The 16,603-nt window shown below is 37.3% G+C and overlaps 1 protein-coding gene across 7 annotated transcripts in view; it reads right to left on the reverse strand.

Annotated features, from left to right (window-relative positions):
- The window catches only part of LDB2 (LIM domain binding 2), a 387,893-nt gene that overhangs the window by 73,228 nt on the left and 298,062 nt on the right, over positions 1-16,603 (reverse strand). For all 7 annotated transcript variants that reach the window (XM_079919739.1, XM_079919738.1, XM_079919736.1 and 4 more), the window contains 2 exons: positions 7,734-7,906; positions 812-934 (listed from right to left, as the gene is read on the reverse strand). In XM_079919739.1, coding sequence (XP_079775865.1) covers positions 812-934; positions 7,734-7,906 — 296 coding nt within the window. The remainder of the gene's footprint in view (positions 1-811; positions 935-7,733; positions 7,907-16,603) is intronic.

Raw genomic sequence — 16,603 nt, forward strand, 5'->3', positions numbered from 1 at the left:
CGAGTTACTGTAGGGACTAAATATAAGGTGTCCAAAATGCTTAGCACAGGCCCTGCGTATCAAACACCCAGTAAACGCTCACTACTGTGACTGTATTCTCTTTTCATTGTACAGGGTCTTAAAAATCAGGCTCATTCAGTCTGATTTTGTTCCAAAGCATTTTCGCAGAAGCTGATGCATCGCGCATTCTGGAAGAGGGATTTATTTAATTTGATGCTATGTGACTCCTTCTTAAGGGACTGACCTGATGAGTTCCTACCAAGTCTTACCTTTAAAAATCTCTCTAGATTGCCATCAAATCCACCCTTGCATCTCATTTGTGCTCAATAAATTTGATGTGATTTATGGCCAAATGCGACCAAGAGGACCCCAGGTGATCTGCTGCTTCCCAGCGCTGTGGTTAGGAAGGGCATGGACACGGATCTGAGGTATGTGAGCCCCAGGTCTTGTCGGATGGTTCTAATCAAAACTGGAAACTGTTTTTCTTACTCTCTGTTCTATTTCTTTGCCCATGTATACGTAACAGGTTTATTAGCCCAGGCAGAGCAGTACTTGATAATGACTGCATGGAATTTAAGAAAAGTACAAACTGTTTATTGAGGTAACCTCAATTTGGAGTTTAAAGTAATAAATTATTTTTTAAAAAGGCTCACAGTGCACCAAACTTGGGGGAAAAACTCATAATTTAGAGTTAATTACCTAAAGTGTGAAGACTCTGGGAGTTCTTTCACGGTGAGAAAGCGGGGCTTCTCCTTTTTGAGTAAAATGAGGGGATGAAAGGAAGTAGTAAAATAGAAATTAAGTTACTTACATGCATGGCAAGAATGCTTCTCGGGACTAACTCTCTGTATTGTCTAATGGTAAAGTGCCATGTCTTTATTCTCATGAGATCATCAAAGGTGAACTCCAAGGTCAGTCTGCCTTCTGTACACACCTGGAAGCAACAAACAACGGACTCAGTGGTTAGGTACTTTGTGATCACCACATTTCTGTAACTCACAGGTCAACCACTCAGCGTGGTCTCCCTGACTCCCCTTGGGCGGTGCTGGATCTTGACAAAAATGTGACACGGGTGATGTATCCAAGGAGAACAAGACAGGTGTAAGATCTGGAATCAGTGGGGTCAAAAGACAGCACAGCTGCTCACTAGCCATGAGCTAAAGGTAACTCGACTACTTACTACTGAAACTCCAGGAGCCCCCATTTCTTCATTTATAAATATACAGACAAAACCCATCTTATAGCAATGATATGTCAAAAACTCCTGGCACACAGTGTGTCCCCCACAAAATTGGTACTCTTTCACCTCCTTTTTTCTCCATTTTCATTATGTTTCTACCATAGGAGTTTGAACTCTGTTCTAATCTTGGTTATGCTACTCTGGGAGAAAGTATCTAATAAAAGTATCCCTGCTTACGTATGAGTTTCTACAAGGTTGCCCAACCAGAGAAAGTTTTCACTTCCAAAGAGAAAAGCCAGAGGGCAACGCTTAACCCAAGGCTGTGGGTATCAGTTAGTGACACGTGGAAAATAGAGGCACATTTAGAATATATTCCTTGAATCACATCCTATCAACCATGACAAATTCTGCTTGCATAAAGGGCCAGGCTTTGGGGGAGCCAAATTAATTTAAGAAAAATATATATTATTAATGAGACAGGGTTTCTGAGGCTCAGGAACCCCTTGATAGAGTGATCAGTGACAGGGTAGCATTTTTATCTTCTTTTGAAAGTCAGATGATTTTAGGCATGTAGTTCTTATTTTATTTGCCTTTCTTTTCACTGTTAATGACTTTGAAATGAAAGAAAATGCTGGGTAGTCTCATGGCACTCATTCTATCTCAACTATATAAGATAGGAAGTGGAGGCATAATATTGGTTCACTTGTAATTAAACAATTACAGCTCATTATTCAGTCCATGTTTACCTTAGAGAAGCAGCAGAAAATAACGGATGGAGGCTTTGGCATCAGAAAGTCCTAAATCCAAATCCTGACTCTATTTTTCACTTATTTTGCAACTTTGGGAAAAACAAATAAATTCCTTAAGTTTCAGTTTCCTCATCTGTAAAATGAGGATAATAATATCCTTAGGTAGGACTGTTGGGAAAGTATATTAAATGAAATTGTGTATATAGATTGCCTAGTACTGTACCTGCCAGTAAATGATAGTTTAAAGATGAAAGACATGTAACCAAAAAACACAGAACCCTAGACCACAGGTTGTTATAATGTCTTATCTGAGATCTGCGGGGGTGGGGGGCGGGGGGGTTTGAGCAGTGTCTCAGGGCCTTTGCTGGGAAAAACTTAGCCTCCACCTGGATGCTGAGATTCCCACTCACTTTCTAGACTCAACCAGAACAGCTTCAGTTTTATCTGTTTTAAATATTGGACTTCTGATCAAGCCTTTTCAAAGAAAGATTTCTTAGACTGAGAAAAGAACAAAACTTTGGAAATCACTGCACTACACATTAAAAAAAGCAATCAACTGAATAGGGAAAATGATCATTTCTAAAACTATAGTCCATGAAGATCATTAGCAATTTATATCAACCTTTTATGAAATTTTAATAATCACTTCCTTCTTTGGGAATTTAATACAAAAAGCCACCATTTATTGAGTTGCAACTATGTCCTAGGCACTGGGTTAGGTGATTTCTATTGTCTCTAATTTAAGGTAATATTTTCTTTAAACAAGGGAAATACTAGTGCAGGAGAATTAGTAATGTGTGGATAGGGCACCACTTAAGAAAGATGCTAATAACGTCTGCCATCTTCATTTTATCAAAGGTCTCAGAAGCACTGTCAGATAATTATTGATAACCTGGGTGAAGACCTCTAACTCAGAGCCAATTAGCAGAATCTGTGGGTAATTTCAGGCATTGGGCTCTTTGCCCCAGAACTCCTTGGCTGAGTTGTCTTCAGAGCCTCGTTTTTGGCAACTTGGCCATGAGAGTCGAGCACAGTGAAATTGGGGAAGACTTCAGCGTCCCCACCTCACTCCTCTAGAGCCTCATCAGCATCAGAATTAATTTAACAAGGTTTTCAAAAGAGCTGCATGGAGATTAAGACACGCAATTCCCCCTGGAGTGTTAACATGACAGAAGCCACCTGCAGTGGAGGCTTTCACAAAGGGGAGGTAACTGCGGCCAGACATTGACAGAGAAATGTATTGACAATACAGGACAGGGAAGGGATATTTGGATGCTACAATCCTTTTCTTTTAAAGAGGGAGGATTATTGGCTGTTTAAACAAATATTAGCCCAGTTAAATGTCATCCTTTTTTATTATCTAATCTGTTTGTTTTGTGTTTATGAACCATAAACCCAAGGCAGAGAGTGGTTTCAGTTTACTTCTACTGGAATAGAATTTCATAAAGGGAAGGCCTGGATGGAGTTCGTCTGATGAATTACTCAATTGGAGCAGCTCTAAGGTCAAGTTAAACTGTGTTTTTTGTTTACTGTGACATAGCAAACCAGCTGAGGACTCTTCATGCAGCCAAACTGCTGTGGGCCTACAAAAGGGAACATCTCAACAGCCTAGGACTCCTCCTTTCTCAGCCAAAACCAAGGAATCATCTTTATCCAAGGCATAGGATGTGCAAAAGAGGAATCCTCAGAACTGAATCTAAGTTGATTGTGTTGGGTGTTTTCTTTAAGGGAAATTAAATGACTGACTTCCTTGCATGAAAAGATGGAAGAGAATTTGGTCACTGCTAGTCTTCCCCAAGTAATTCTATCCACAGCCTCCACCCAAGCCCTATGCAGTCTCTCCAACCCCTGCTCCCATCATGGAGGTTAAAGGAAACTGAAGGCTTTGTGATTTATTTTATATGCAACAACCAGCAAATGGAATAGAGGCACTTAAGAAAAAAATATATATGTATATATTCCTTGTTTGGAAATTGTAAAAAAAAAAAAATGAGCATAACTTATGAAGGCGAATTAATGTTTTCTCTTTTCAGAAAAATTCTGTGCATTCCTTGTAATCAATACAATTAATGTAGCTTTTATCTAAAGTTGGCCTTTTTTAAAAAAAGCTGCCTTTCACTTGGAATCCAAAATCAAAAGGGTCCCCAATTAAGAAAACATTTTCTGTTGTGCTGAATTCATGTTACCGTACTGTGAGCTCTGACATTTTGTTTCTGTGGTAACCAAAATCAGCTGATTAGTTGGCATGGCAACAGAAAAGATGTAATCCCAGCAGACACACTCTAATCAATGCCCCCAGCACAGATGGTCTCTGGAGGATCAACAAGAAAGAGGCTGGCAGGCGTTCAGCGGATCACGTGCTAGCTTGAGACTAGGCCAGGAACAAGAGAACTAAAAAAGAACATTTCTCAAACTAACCGGTAGCTTTTTAACCCTTTTCTTTCTTTGACTAATTGTAAAGCAATACTGACCATGTAGTTGTATAATAAAATGATTCTCATGTAGCTTTTATGAAATACAATGTACTTTTTAGGTGGGGATGTTCATTTAATTTTCTTGGCCTTTATGCTTTGAACAGCATGCATGGACTAGTGCTTTTAGATTAACCGTTGCAAAAAGCTCATTGTGTTTTACTTTGAGCTGCTGCATATGTCAATAGATATATATATATATACATTTATTAGAGCAATACAATCATTGATATTACAGTAATTTGGTTAGAGTCAGGATAAGAGCGTAAATGTATAAATCCTGGAGTATAACATGGTAACGTGGTGTACAGGCTAAGGTAAGAATGATGAACTAACTGTCAAAGACATGAATGAGGATTCATATTGGAAAACTGGTTGGTATTTCCATGGTACTTTTCTGCAGTAGTAACTAATTTCATAATCAATAATTGAGATCAGAAAAAAGCATAAACCTATGTTTACAGAAGTGATAAGGTGTCCAGTAAAGGCTATAATTATGGTTCCAGTGTGTGAGCCCCCAAAATAACCCCATATGTACCCCAGAGAGGAGTTCTTTCACTATCTGAATTCACACCCTCAAATACAGTTCAAGGGGTCTTTGACTCTGAAAATCTTGGTGACTGCCCTTCTGATTATTAAGCCTTGTTTCCAGTTTGATTGGAAATTGAATACAGAAAAGAAAGGCTTCATAATGTGTGTTTAAAAACTCTAATTACATATTTATCCATAATCTATAATGTTCCTAGGATCAGGAAATTGCAAAGCATGCACTATGGTCCTGAAGAATATTAAATATTACTGCTGATTAGGACTGCAGCTGATTTTTGATTCACCAAGTTGACCACATTTTCATAAAAGCAACTAAGAAATGCTGGGTCAAATGCTATTTGGAGAATTAGAGCTTATTGATATTCTAAGTTAGAACAATGTGATAGTGCCTCACATAACGTGCTAAGGGATGCCATGTACTAATAGCAGGCGCCCCTTCAAAAAATTCCAAACTATTTTGCTTTGTGATACTGAAATGTCATTAGCCCCCTGTTTTCTACTAAATAGCCATATTATTTGATGACTTATTTTTAATTAATATAGGAACAAAAGAAAAATTGGAAAGATTCTTTGGGTAGTATAATAATCACCAAGGAGCAAAAAAAAAAAAAAATAAAAATAAAAGAGAAAAAAAAATGAATGCTTTGGAATTTTCTAAAAATAAATGTGCATAATTAGCATCTGGACGAAGTCCACACAGCTAAGCTCCATTTCCCAGAAAGGGATATTTTTCTCCACAGTATAGAAATATTCATTACAAGAGTTGGCAAATGTATGCTGTGGAGTAGAGTCAGATGGGTGATCTAAATAATTAAAGCTTGAGACCAAGAGAGCTGAGTTCAGGAGATTGTCCCGCCTGGGAGGTGAGTACCATCTGAGAGGGGAGTGCTCCAGGACAGGGCAAAATGCAACAGAGGAAAACCTTAGTTTCTTAATTTGAATGAAAAAAGCGCTTTATCAAGTCATCGAAAGAACTGGATTCTTTTTGATTTAAAACCAGTCCAGAATGTACAGCACTATATCTTCGGAACAACTGACGGTGCTCATTTCTGAAAAAGTTTTGGTCTGAGAAAGAAAGAAATTGAGGAAATAGATGAAAGCGCTATTTCAACATGCATTTTTATTTTCAGCGGCTACAGGCTTTGGAAGTAGCTCCTTCATTATGGGAAAGTTTTATTTACATATCACGGATTTCTTTTTTCCCTGAAAGCATAAGGAATTGGTGTGTTTTTCTTGAATGACCTAAAAGTAACAGTAAGCCTACACAAACGATAATGAAGCAACAGGAAAAAGGCTTTCTCTGCAGTGCTCAGGCTTTGTAATGCTACAAATGGCTCAGGTATCCACAAGGTGATGTAAATGTTTTGTATCTCCGAAAATAGGTGAGCCACAGACAGAGTAAACCATCATCTAGGTGATCATTCCTTTCCACACAGCAAAACGCTCTTTCCAGCATAGACTTTCACATGCAGTGGGAACTTTCCTCTCTGCTCAAATGTTAAAAAGGAAGAAAGGGAAAAACCCATCTCCTCTTCCACATTTAAAATGTCTATTGACAAAAATCAAGATACAATAAACTCAATGGCATTTAATGATTTGCTTTTGCATTTTATAAGCATTTCCTTTGCTTATAAGCATTTCCTTTGGTTTTTTTACTCCCTCGTGGGCACCAGAAAGGTTAAATCGCACCAAAATCAAAGAATACTTTAAATAATAAACATTTTATAGCTACTCTTTCCACAAAATGGTGCATAAGTAACAAACACATCTTCAGTTTTATAATTGGGCTTCTGCAATTAACCCTGATAATCCAACTTCTCTTAACTATAAAGAGTGGGTTGTCATTTGTGTTTCAACTAAAAGAGATAGCTGCTATCGTAGATATTACAAATTAGTTTCACATTGAATCTTAGTCAAAATGCAATGAACTAGTGTTCATTAAAATAAACTTCCGTTCGCCAGATTCTTTGACTAAATATTTATTCTTACTAATTTTTCTCCTTGGGAGAAGATATAAGGGGATTGTCTATAGTGTTCCATTTACATTTTTATGTTTTTGTGTTCCTTAAAGATTATGGCTAGTTGAGCTGTGGTTTGTTGATTTTTTTCCCCTGCTTGTTCATATTTGAATTTAGCTTTAAAAATTGTTTAATTTTAGTAACACAACACAAATACTGACCGCACAGTAACGGGAGAATGTTCTTTTAGTTGTAGAAGACCTTTTGTATAAAAACCAAAATTCTATGTAATATACAACATCATGGGCTACAGTGAACAATACCTAGTATCTTTCAAGTATTATATATTTGAAAGATACTAAGAGAGTGGATCTTAAAAGTCTTCATCACAAGAACTGTAACTATGTGTAGTGATGGATGTTAACTAAACTTATTGTAGTAATCATCTCACAATATATACATATATCGAATCATTATTTCATATACTTAAAACTAATACACCGTTAAATGTCAATTATATCTCAACTTTTAAAAAACACCAAAATTCTAATTTAGCAGCCTAAGTTTGATAGGCAGCCCAAACTCTCTTCTCTTCGTCTTGAGGGTCTCTCATGTTTGACTTGCCTGGGATCTGTATCACATGCACACACCTTAGAACAGGGTTCACCACAGGGTCTTGCCATGTTACAAACAAAAACGATGACCTCACAGAGCTGAAAGCATCTGAGACGTGAGAAGTCAGGTTAAAGTTCCAGAAGACAATCATAATTACTATGCTTCAATGCACCCAAAGAAGAACAAGGCTGTTGCCGAGCCTGCCCTGTACCTTGGTAAACATGGGCTTCCCGTGCTGGGTGACCATCGCACACTGGTCGCAGTCCACCGTGATGGATGAGTTGTGGTAGGATTCTTTTGAGTGTTTGAGAATGTAATACAGGTCAGTCACTCCTCCTTCAAACACAGTGCTAAAGTAACGGGGGATGAGGGTCCTGCCGATAGCTGGGAGAGAAACAACAGAGAAATAAACCATTAACAAGAATATCCAGATGGTCTCATATGCCCCACACCATTGCCAGACTTCCAACTAGATACAAGTCATACCAGGAGGCAAATTTCTCTTTATTACCCACCATGTTCCTTCTGGGCTGCAGTTAATAAAATAAAATCCCTAATATTCAGGAAACATTTATACAGTCATCTTTCCAGATTCAGTGTCCATCAAAAGTCAGTAATGTAAGAGTCAATACTTTAAACATAAGGGGGGCAAATGTACCGACTACTTTGGACCTCATGTGTATTCTCTAAGTTAAAATATTTTCAAAAAATAAAACATATCCAATCCACCTGGATTTTTCAATGGATTGTTTGCAGACCAGTTACCCAATCATGTTTTATTATTGGCAGTAGTAGTCATAATGCTATGAATTTTGATAATGTAATGCTTTGCGGTATGTGAAGTATTTTGGCCTTCACTCACTGGATCTTTAGCACAACCCCAAGAGAATGGGGGACTGAGACCCAAAAAGGTTTTTACAAAAGAAAAAGTTTTTAGGAATGTTTCAAAGTCACATGATTTATAAGTAGATAACTGGGGTCTCTAACTTCAAATCTGCAAACACCCAACCACTAAAACACTTTCCAACACTATGTCTCAAATTGCTTTAATGAAGGGAAATCTTTAAAAAGTGATCTGTATCTGTATGTACAAAGAGATCTATACCTATGTAAGTGCTGATTACTCTCTCCGCTTCTGGAGTTGAATAAAATATCTTTCCAGAATAAAAGGGTCATTTTCAGAGAACTTGATACCTTCCACTTGGTCTAAATTGGTCTCTTTCATTCCACGTGTCCTGTCCTGCCCCATTTTAGTTTGAGCGATTGGTAAGTAGCTGGGTCCCTCTGATATATGACGCTTAGAAACAGCTAACAAGCCCGTGCTTTAGCAGAGATTTTAAATCCTCTTACACTGAAAATCCCAACTCATAATATCAGGAATTTTGCCTATGTGCAGATTTTGAGGCAAAGTACTAAAGCACTCTCAAGCGATTGAAGGTTTTTAATAAATCTCTTACGTTCACTATATAAGGCTTCCTGAAAGACAAAAATAATACTGAAGATAAATAAATTACGCAAGAGAGCTTTAGTAGGAAAAACCATGCAATTTTCACTTGAATGTTTAAAAATATTTAATTTCATTTTAAAAGCATCAGTATTTATCCATTTTGTATGGATCTATCTCTCTTTTGTACATGGATTTTCAAAAAAAAAAAAAACTATAAAAAGAATATCCTGCCAAACTGCTTTCTGAAGTGATCTCTAAAGAATCCCGATGTGGATGACGAGTCTCTGAATAATTTATATAGTTGTTATTGCTTCATATTTACTGCAGTGAAATCAATCAACAAGTGTGTGCTAAATATTCCAGGATCTTTGGCAATTTCAGCCTAAATAATCCTTATACATACATTTTCTAAACACTGTCTAATCCCCAACAGTGCATGTTTATTTGTTAAATATAAAATTCAGGTAAGAGTAATCTGAGTCCATCATATCCTTAAACATATGCATAGCTGATATATTATAAAGAAAACTTTGTTAATGCAAAAAACCTTATTGTACTTTGCTAAACAGCTAAGATTAATTAAATGCATTTCAAATATTCTAACTTAAAACTAATTACCATAAATCAGCTCTAGTAATTTGACATTTGGGGATCTATACTGTGGAAAATAAACACAAACCATAAAAACATACACGTAGGGTGAAAATATTTTACTACAATATCCAAGGAATTGTCACATTAAAAAGGTTATTGCAAATAAACATCATTGGATTAGCCTACATTATAGTTTATTCATGAATCCTGCACAATTTCTTTTTAGTAGTGTTTGCTCTATGATATCATTATTTTCATTCATAGTTTAAGAAAAGTCAAATGGGAAAAAAGTTCGTTAATTCCTTAACTTTAAATTTTTAATCACGTCTCCAACTCCAGGAAATGTACAAGCTGTACAGTCAATAGACGTAGAGGGAAATTCAGCTTTGCTTCATGGAATGCTTTCTAGCACTGAGGGAAATGATTGTTATGGATACCTGAGGTTTGTTTTCAGTCCTGTTTCCTTTGTGGGACTGCCTGTACCATTTTTTTGGAAACGGATGGTCTTACTTGGACCATCACTCACAAAGCTCTGTTATCCACTGTGGTAGACTGCTACTCTGATGGCCCCAACCAGCCCCAACAATGGAATTCATGATCTGTGTATGTAGTCTCCTATTTTCAAATCTGGACTGGGCCCTATGATCTGCTTTAATTAACAGAATGTAGTGCAAGTGACCTTGTGTCTATTGGGGCCAAAACGTAAGAAGGCCTAGAAGCTTCCACTTTGTGCTTGGGGGAAAACCCCATTGCTATGTACAAAGTCCAACTATTCTAAAACTGACATCCTGTGAGACGCCCAACCTAGCCATGTGGAGCAGCCACATGAAGGGGAACTGTGTTCTCCAGACAACAGCCCCAGCTGAGCATCCAGCCAACAGCCAGCACCAGCTTGCATGAGTGAAGCCATTTTGGAAGTGGATCATTGAGCCCCAAATGAGTTGCCTCAAGCTGGTTTCACACAGATCAGAAATGAGCTGCCTTCCACAGACTTTGCCCAAATTGCAGAATCATGAGTAAATAAAAGCAGTGTTTGTATTTTAAGCCAATAAGTCTTGGGGCATTTTTAAGTGTAGCAATGGATAACCATAGCACACTTTCAACCTCCTAAGCTACAGAGATGGGCAAATTAGAATCCTTTCCTGAAAGAAAGAGGGCAGTTTTGCCACTAAAAGCATGTGAATTGTAGAAATGCTGAAGCTTGCATATAGAGGAAAGCAGATCAGAGAGACCAAGAGTCTTTGTGGACTGATTTGGGCCTTGTCTCAGCTGGGAGTGAAGCCTACTCAATCCCTTGGAGGTCCCACTTATGAGAGATATACCATCCCCCTCCTTTTTTTGCTTGAGTGTGTGATTTGCAAACAGAAGAATCCTGATTAATGTTGTCCTGTTCCAGCATGGAATGGAGGCGTGAACACACATAAAATAAGGAGGAAGTGATGAGAGAAAGGTGTTGTCAGAGACTATTAGTTTTTTATTGTTGCTGTAACAAATTACTACAAACTTAGTGGCTTAAAATCTACCTATCATCTATCTATCTATCTATCTATCTATCTATCTATCATCTATCATCTATCATTTATTTGCCTTATAGTTCAACAATCTGACATGGGTCTTGCTGGGCCAAAATCAAGGTGTCAGCAGGGTTGCATTTCTCTGTACAGGCTCAATTTTCTTGCTTTTCTAGCACCTACAGGCTGTCTCTACTCCTTTGCTGTGACCCCCTCCTCCATCTTCAAAGTCAGCAATGGTGGATGGAATTCTCATGGCCTCACTTTCACTTCCTCTTCTGCCTCCCTTTTCAGCTTTTAAGGACCCTTGTGATTGTACCGGGCCCACCCAAATAATCCAAGATAATCTCCCAACTCAAGGTCTTTCATTTAATTGGATCTGCAAAGTTCCTTTTGCCATGTAAGGTAACATATTCATAGGTACCAGGGATTCAGGCTGGACATCTCTGGGAGGCTATTATTCTGTCTACCATAAAGATTATCTTTAAAGAGCTTCTGTTCTGCAAGGGAGTATAGTCAAAAATACAACACACACACACACACACACACACACACACACACACACACACATGGTGCAACATATAGATAATGTACAGTGAATGGGACAAACAACCAAAAAAAAAAAAATTGCATGTGCTTGAGGAAATCCCTCTAGCTCATTCACTGATCTCTTCTATAAACATTCACTGAACCCAGAGTAGGTGTAAAGCTCTTTGGCAAGTGCTGGAAACACAAAGATAGATTTTTGTCCTTGTCTTTATACCTCATTTCTAATAACAAAATATCTAAGTATTTATAATGCAATGTGAAAATAGTTAAAGTTAAAAATAGGTTTATGATTTTGAACTCTTTGCCATTTTCTTCTGAATCCTGAATTCGGTATACAATTTTATTATTTTTGAAGCACCAAGAAGATTAAAATGTCCTTTTAATAAATTGTGCAACCACACTGCACAGCCTAATTTCAATGACTTTAAATCAGTGAACATTTCAGATTAGACCCCATGGTCTCCTGACTCATCAGCCGCACCAATTCTAGATCTATTTAAGTTTTATACTGTCACACTCATAAGCTCACCTAAGCTTTACATTTATACTTTAGTCCTTGGAACTAAAAATAATTTGAATATTGATATGTATAAATCTACACTGTGTCTCCACGAAAGGGATCGTATCTCTCAAATATACTTGAAAAGAGATTAAGATTCTAATAGGTTATTAAATTGATTCTATTTTTCTAACACATTTAGGTCAATGCTCCAAAAATTGGAAAGGGAAAGTATGGCGAGTAAGAGAGCATGGGAAGATTTGCTGTGATATTAGGTGAGTGGAATACGGTAATGTTATTTATCCGTGTGTTTATGAAACAGAAAAGAAAATCACAGATTAAATTATTCAGGAGCCTGAAATGTGTATAAAGAATGTTTAAATAATGCTCTACTGTGTAGGTAAACATGATTAGTCCTGAATAGCTAACACTTTATCCTTAGCTAATTTGGATGTTGAGCTCTGAATTCCAGTTCCTTGGGAAGTTTTTCATTGTTGTTCTGTCTTGTCCTCAAGCACCGGCACGGCTCCCCAGAAGTTCTTGCATAGAGCTGATGGCGCTATGGAGGCAGGATCTAGCTTCTATCTTTTCTTGTAGGTGTTACTTGTAGATATTAAGGTATCTACAGGATACTTGTAGATATTAGCTGATTTCTTCCCCCATTTAGAAACCAGATGGATTCATTGGGAACTCTTAATCACTGAGACGATATAAACTACTGTGCATCTGCCTATTGTCTCTATCAATAATTATGAAACTTTTTCTTAAACTCTTAAGGGTGTTTACAAGGAATTCACATGAAAGAAATTGCAAGAAGAAAATGATCATATGGGAAAATGTTCAAACTAGTAATCAAAGCACGATACATATTAAAATAATAATAAAAAGACTAAAACATAAACCTGATGAGGTTGTGGTAAAACAAGCATCCTCACATACTTCTAGGGAAATCAATGTAACAATTGCTCCTTGTCTGGAGAATCTCTGACTCTCTGGTAGTTTATTAGGTGTGACTCTAAGCTCTTGGTAAATACTCTTGCCAAACTGCCGTTCTGATGTTCAGATCTTAAGCGCTCTGAAGTTCTCCAAGACCTTTGAGAAACCACTGTCCAATGTTAAGACCTTTGATTTGGGGCCATCACTTATATTCTAAATGCCTGTAATTTCATCTTTCAAAGAAAATTCACTTCAAAAAAAAAATGTAAGAGGTTGAGGACCCCAATTAAAATGGGGAATAAGAAGAATGCTTATAACTAACAATATATTAGTACCACTTAACTCTTGACAATTATTTAACTAAAGATTTTCTACCTCATTGGAAAGAGAAAACCATATAACCACACAACGCATTTGTGCTTTTAATTAGGCAAAGTCAATTGTAATAAAACTAGTGGTAACTCTGATTTTTAAACGATTTTTCATAAACAAGATACTGGATAAACTGGCTGCCTAAGACTGAGTAGTTTTAGTTTTATACAGTTGTTCTAAAGCTGCAGTACCTCAGAAATCCAAAAGGAAATTCTACTACTGAAATACCACTGCATAATAAATAAAAAATTCTACTACATAATAAACACGAAGATTCATTCCACTTTAGACTCGCCTGTATTCAGAAATTAGTAAACGCATTATCCTAGCATGTAAATGGAAATGCGCCTAGTAGTGAAATAAACAATATTGATGTTTCTACTTATTATGAATAGCCATTATAAATAGTCAAAACAATGGAAATAAGACATGCTTGAACTTTGATAGGGGTGATACAGGTTGAAGGCAGATTCCTTTGTCTCAATGAAGGGAAAACAAGCCAAGTTCATTTTACTTCCATAAATTAACATTATTTCATTCTAACATACCTTTTACTTCTCAAGCAAAGCAGTCTGATTTAAGTATCTTTTTTCTTGCTATTTCAAAGATTCTTTCATTCAGTGTATGTTTATTAAGTACCTGCTATGGGGCCTGGCTTTGTTTTAGGTGATGGAGATAAAGAGCAGACAAGTGGGAAGACAGAGAATAAAGCTGGTAGCGAAGGAAGGTAGTCTAGTTTAGACTGGCTGGTGTGCAAGGCTGCAGTGGGGAGGTGTTGATGGAGCTGAGTCTGGTCTGAACGGGCCATGTGAGCATCTGGCAGTGGAAAGGTCCAGGCCCAGGGACCAGCAAGGACAAAGGCCTTAAGAGAGGAATAAGCTAGAACTGAAGGTGCTTGGCGTGTCCTAGTATGAGACAGCAGGCAACGTGGAAGGACCACAGGCAAGGAGAGTGAGGTGACAGATGAGCTCAGAGAAGAAGGTGGGGTCAGATTATCTGGAGCCTCCTCGGCCACGGCAAAGGGCTGACATGTCAATCTTAGTGCAATGAGATAGCACTGGAAGGCTTCAGCTAGTGATGTGATCAGATGGACCTACTCTGTTTTTAAATGTATCTTGATCTGATGAAGGTACTGTTTTTAAATGTGTCATCCATCTGTCAACATGGTTCCAAAATGCCACAAAATTTTTTGATCCTCCCAGAAATCTAATAGGCATTTTTCTTCCATTTTCTACCAAAAGACTTCTGCCACACCACCTCACATATGGGCTGGAGAAACGACGATGACTGTGATAAACCCCATCCCACTCTTAGGGAGCTTCTGATCAAGCAATTGTTAGAGCTATTAATTCATTAATTAAAGACAAATGAGATGTGTGCCATGGTTTGTTCTTGGAAACACTGTTTATCTATCGCCTGACACACATTTAGGACCCGTACATATTTGCCGAATGAATGGGTGCAGTCCATGAATGGATTTATGTGTTCCAAGTTCCAAGAACTTACTTGTAATCCTTACTTCATTTCCTTTCATTTAATTCAACCAGTGCCTTGGCATAATCAGATAATTTTGGATCCCGATTTTTTCAGCTCTACCACAGGGTGTTTCTCTCACTTGTGTGCCTCTCATGAGGGGCAAAGTTTCTTTACCCCTTTATCCAAAGCACTGATAATAACATTCTGCAGGTGAGGTCCACAGCCATGGCTGGACCTCTTACCATGAATCAGTACCCTCTAAGTATGAAATTGAAATCCTTTACTGACTTTCAGAATAAGTCCATGCTCTAGTTACTGATGCCTCATGGACATGGTGCAGGGTTGATGGGGAGAGAGTGAGGTGTCAGAGAAAGACCTAAGCTAAAGGATGAAAAGACATCAATCAGACACAGGGGACCAGGGGGAAGAGAGTAGTCCTGGCTCAGGGGACAGACAGCACGTGTCAAGGAGCATATGTGCGTTTCCCATGATTTGGGCGGCTGCTTTCGTCAGATCTTAAATATTTATACCTTAGAAGAGCTTGTCTGGATGAACTACTCCATTACATAATGTTCTCTCATTCCTTCCTTATGACAGTAGAATATTCTTTTAGTTATCCAAACTTTATAATGTAGTTTAAATCCGGTAGATTTATTTCTGCCCTCACTATTATTTTTATTTCAACATTTTCATAATTATACTGTTTGTTCTTCAAGATGAACCTTAAGATAATTTTGTCAAGTCCCCCCGTCCCTCCCCCCCCCACAAGAAAAATTGGAAGGAGGTTGGTTTAAATTAAATTGAATTTGCTAAAAAAGGGTTGACATCTTTAAAATACCCAATCCTCCCGTACAGGAACATGAAATGTTTGTCCACTTGTTTAAGTCTTTATCTCTACCTCAAAATCATTCTGTAGCTTTCCATAGGTAAATAGCTAACAATGCTTGAATATTTTAGTTATGCTGAATGGTTAATATAATTTTTTTCATTATATTTCTATTTGGAACACTGACACTTACTTGAACACTCCTACTATTTTAATAGTTCTTTAGAAGATATTTTTTGAGTTTTCTAGGTGAAGAAATCCATGTATTTCCTTCTTTCAAATATATTTATACCATTAATTTCTCATCTTATTACACTAGTTAGAACAGCTCTTTGAGAAAAAAAAGTGTTAAATAATGAGGAAAGTAGTAGGCTTTCTTTTTTTTTTCCCCTAATTTTTTTGAGAATTTCCTCTAGGATTAGGGAAGTACTATATGTTGATTTGAGATCTGATCATATTACTTATTACAGAAAGAAAAACAAATTCTTTTTCTACATCTTGTTTTTATGATTTTGTCCTTTTTAATCCTGATGGATGTTTAATTTGATCAAATGCCTTCTCACTATTGAGTTGATTGTCTAAGTTCCTTTAGAAAGCTATCTATTAACATATTTTCAATTATTGAATAATTTTATACTCGGTATAAACCTTTCTCTTGTGCACACATGCACACATATATTTTTTAATAAATTTTTGCATCAATTCAACTTATGATTTCACTAATTTCCTTAACAAATACCCATGAAAGCAGTGCTCTATATGAGGCACTAGCCTAGCTACTAAATTAGAATGATAGAGCCAGAGAAGACCTCAGGTCTAGTCCAGTGACTCCCATAGCATTTTCTAATCCCAATGGGTCTCTGAAAATCTC

This window comes from Stenella coeruleoalba (genome assembly GCF_951394435.1).
Source record: "Stenella coeruleoalba genome assembly, chromosome: 4".
Lineage (NCBI taxonomy): Eukaryota > Metazoa > Chordata > Mammalia > Artiodactyla > Delphinidae > Stenella > Stenella coeruleoalba.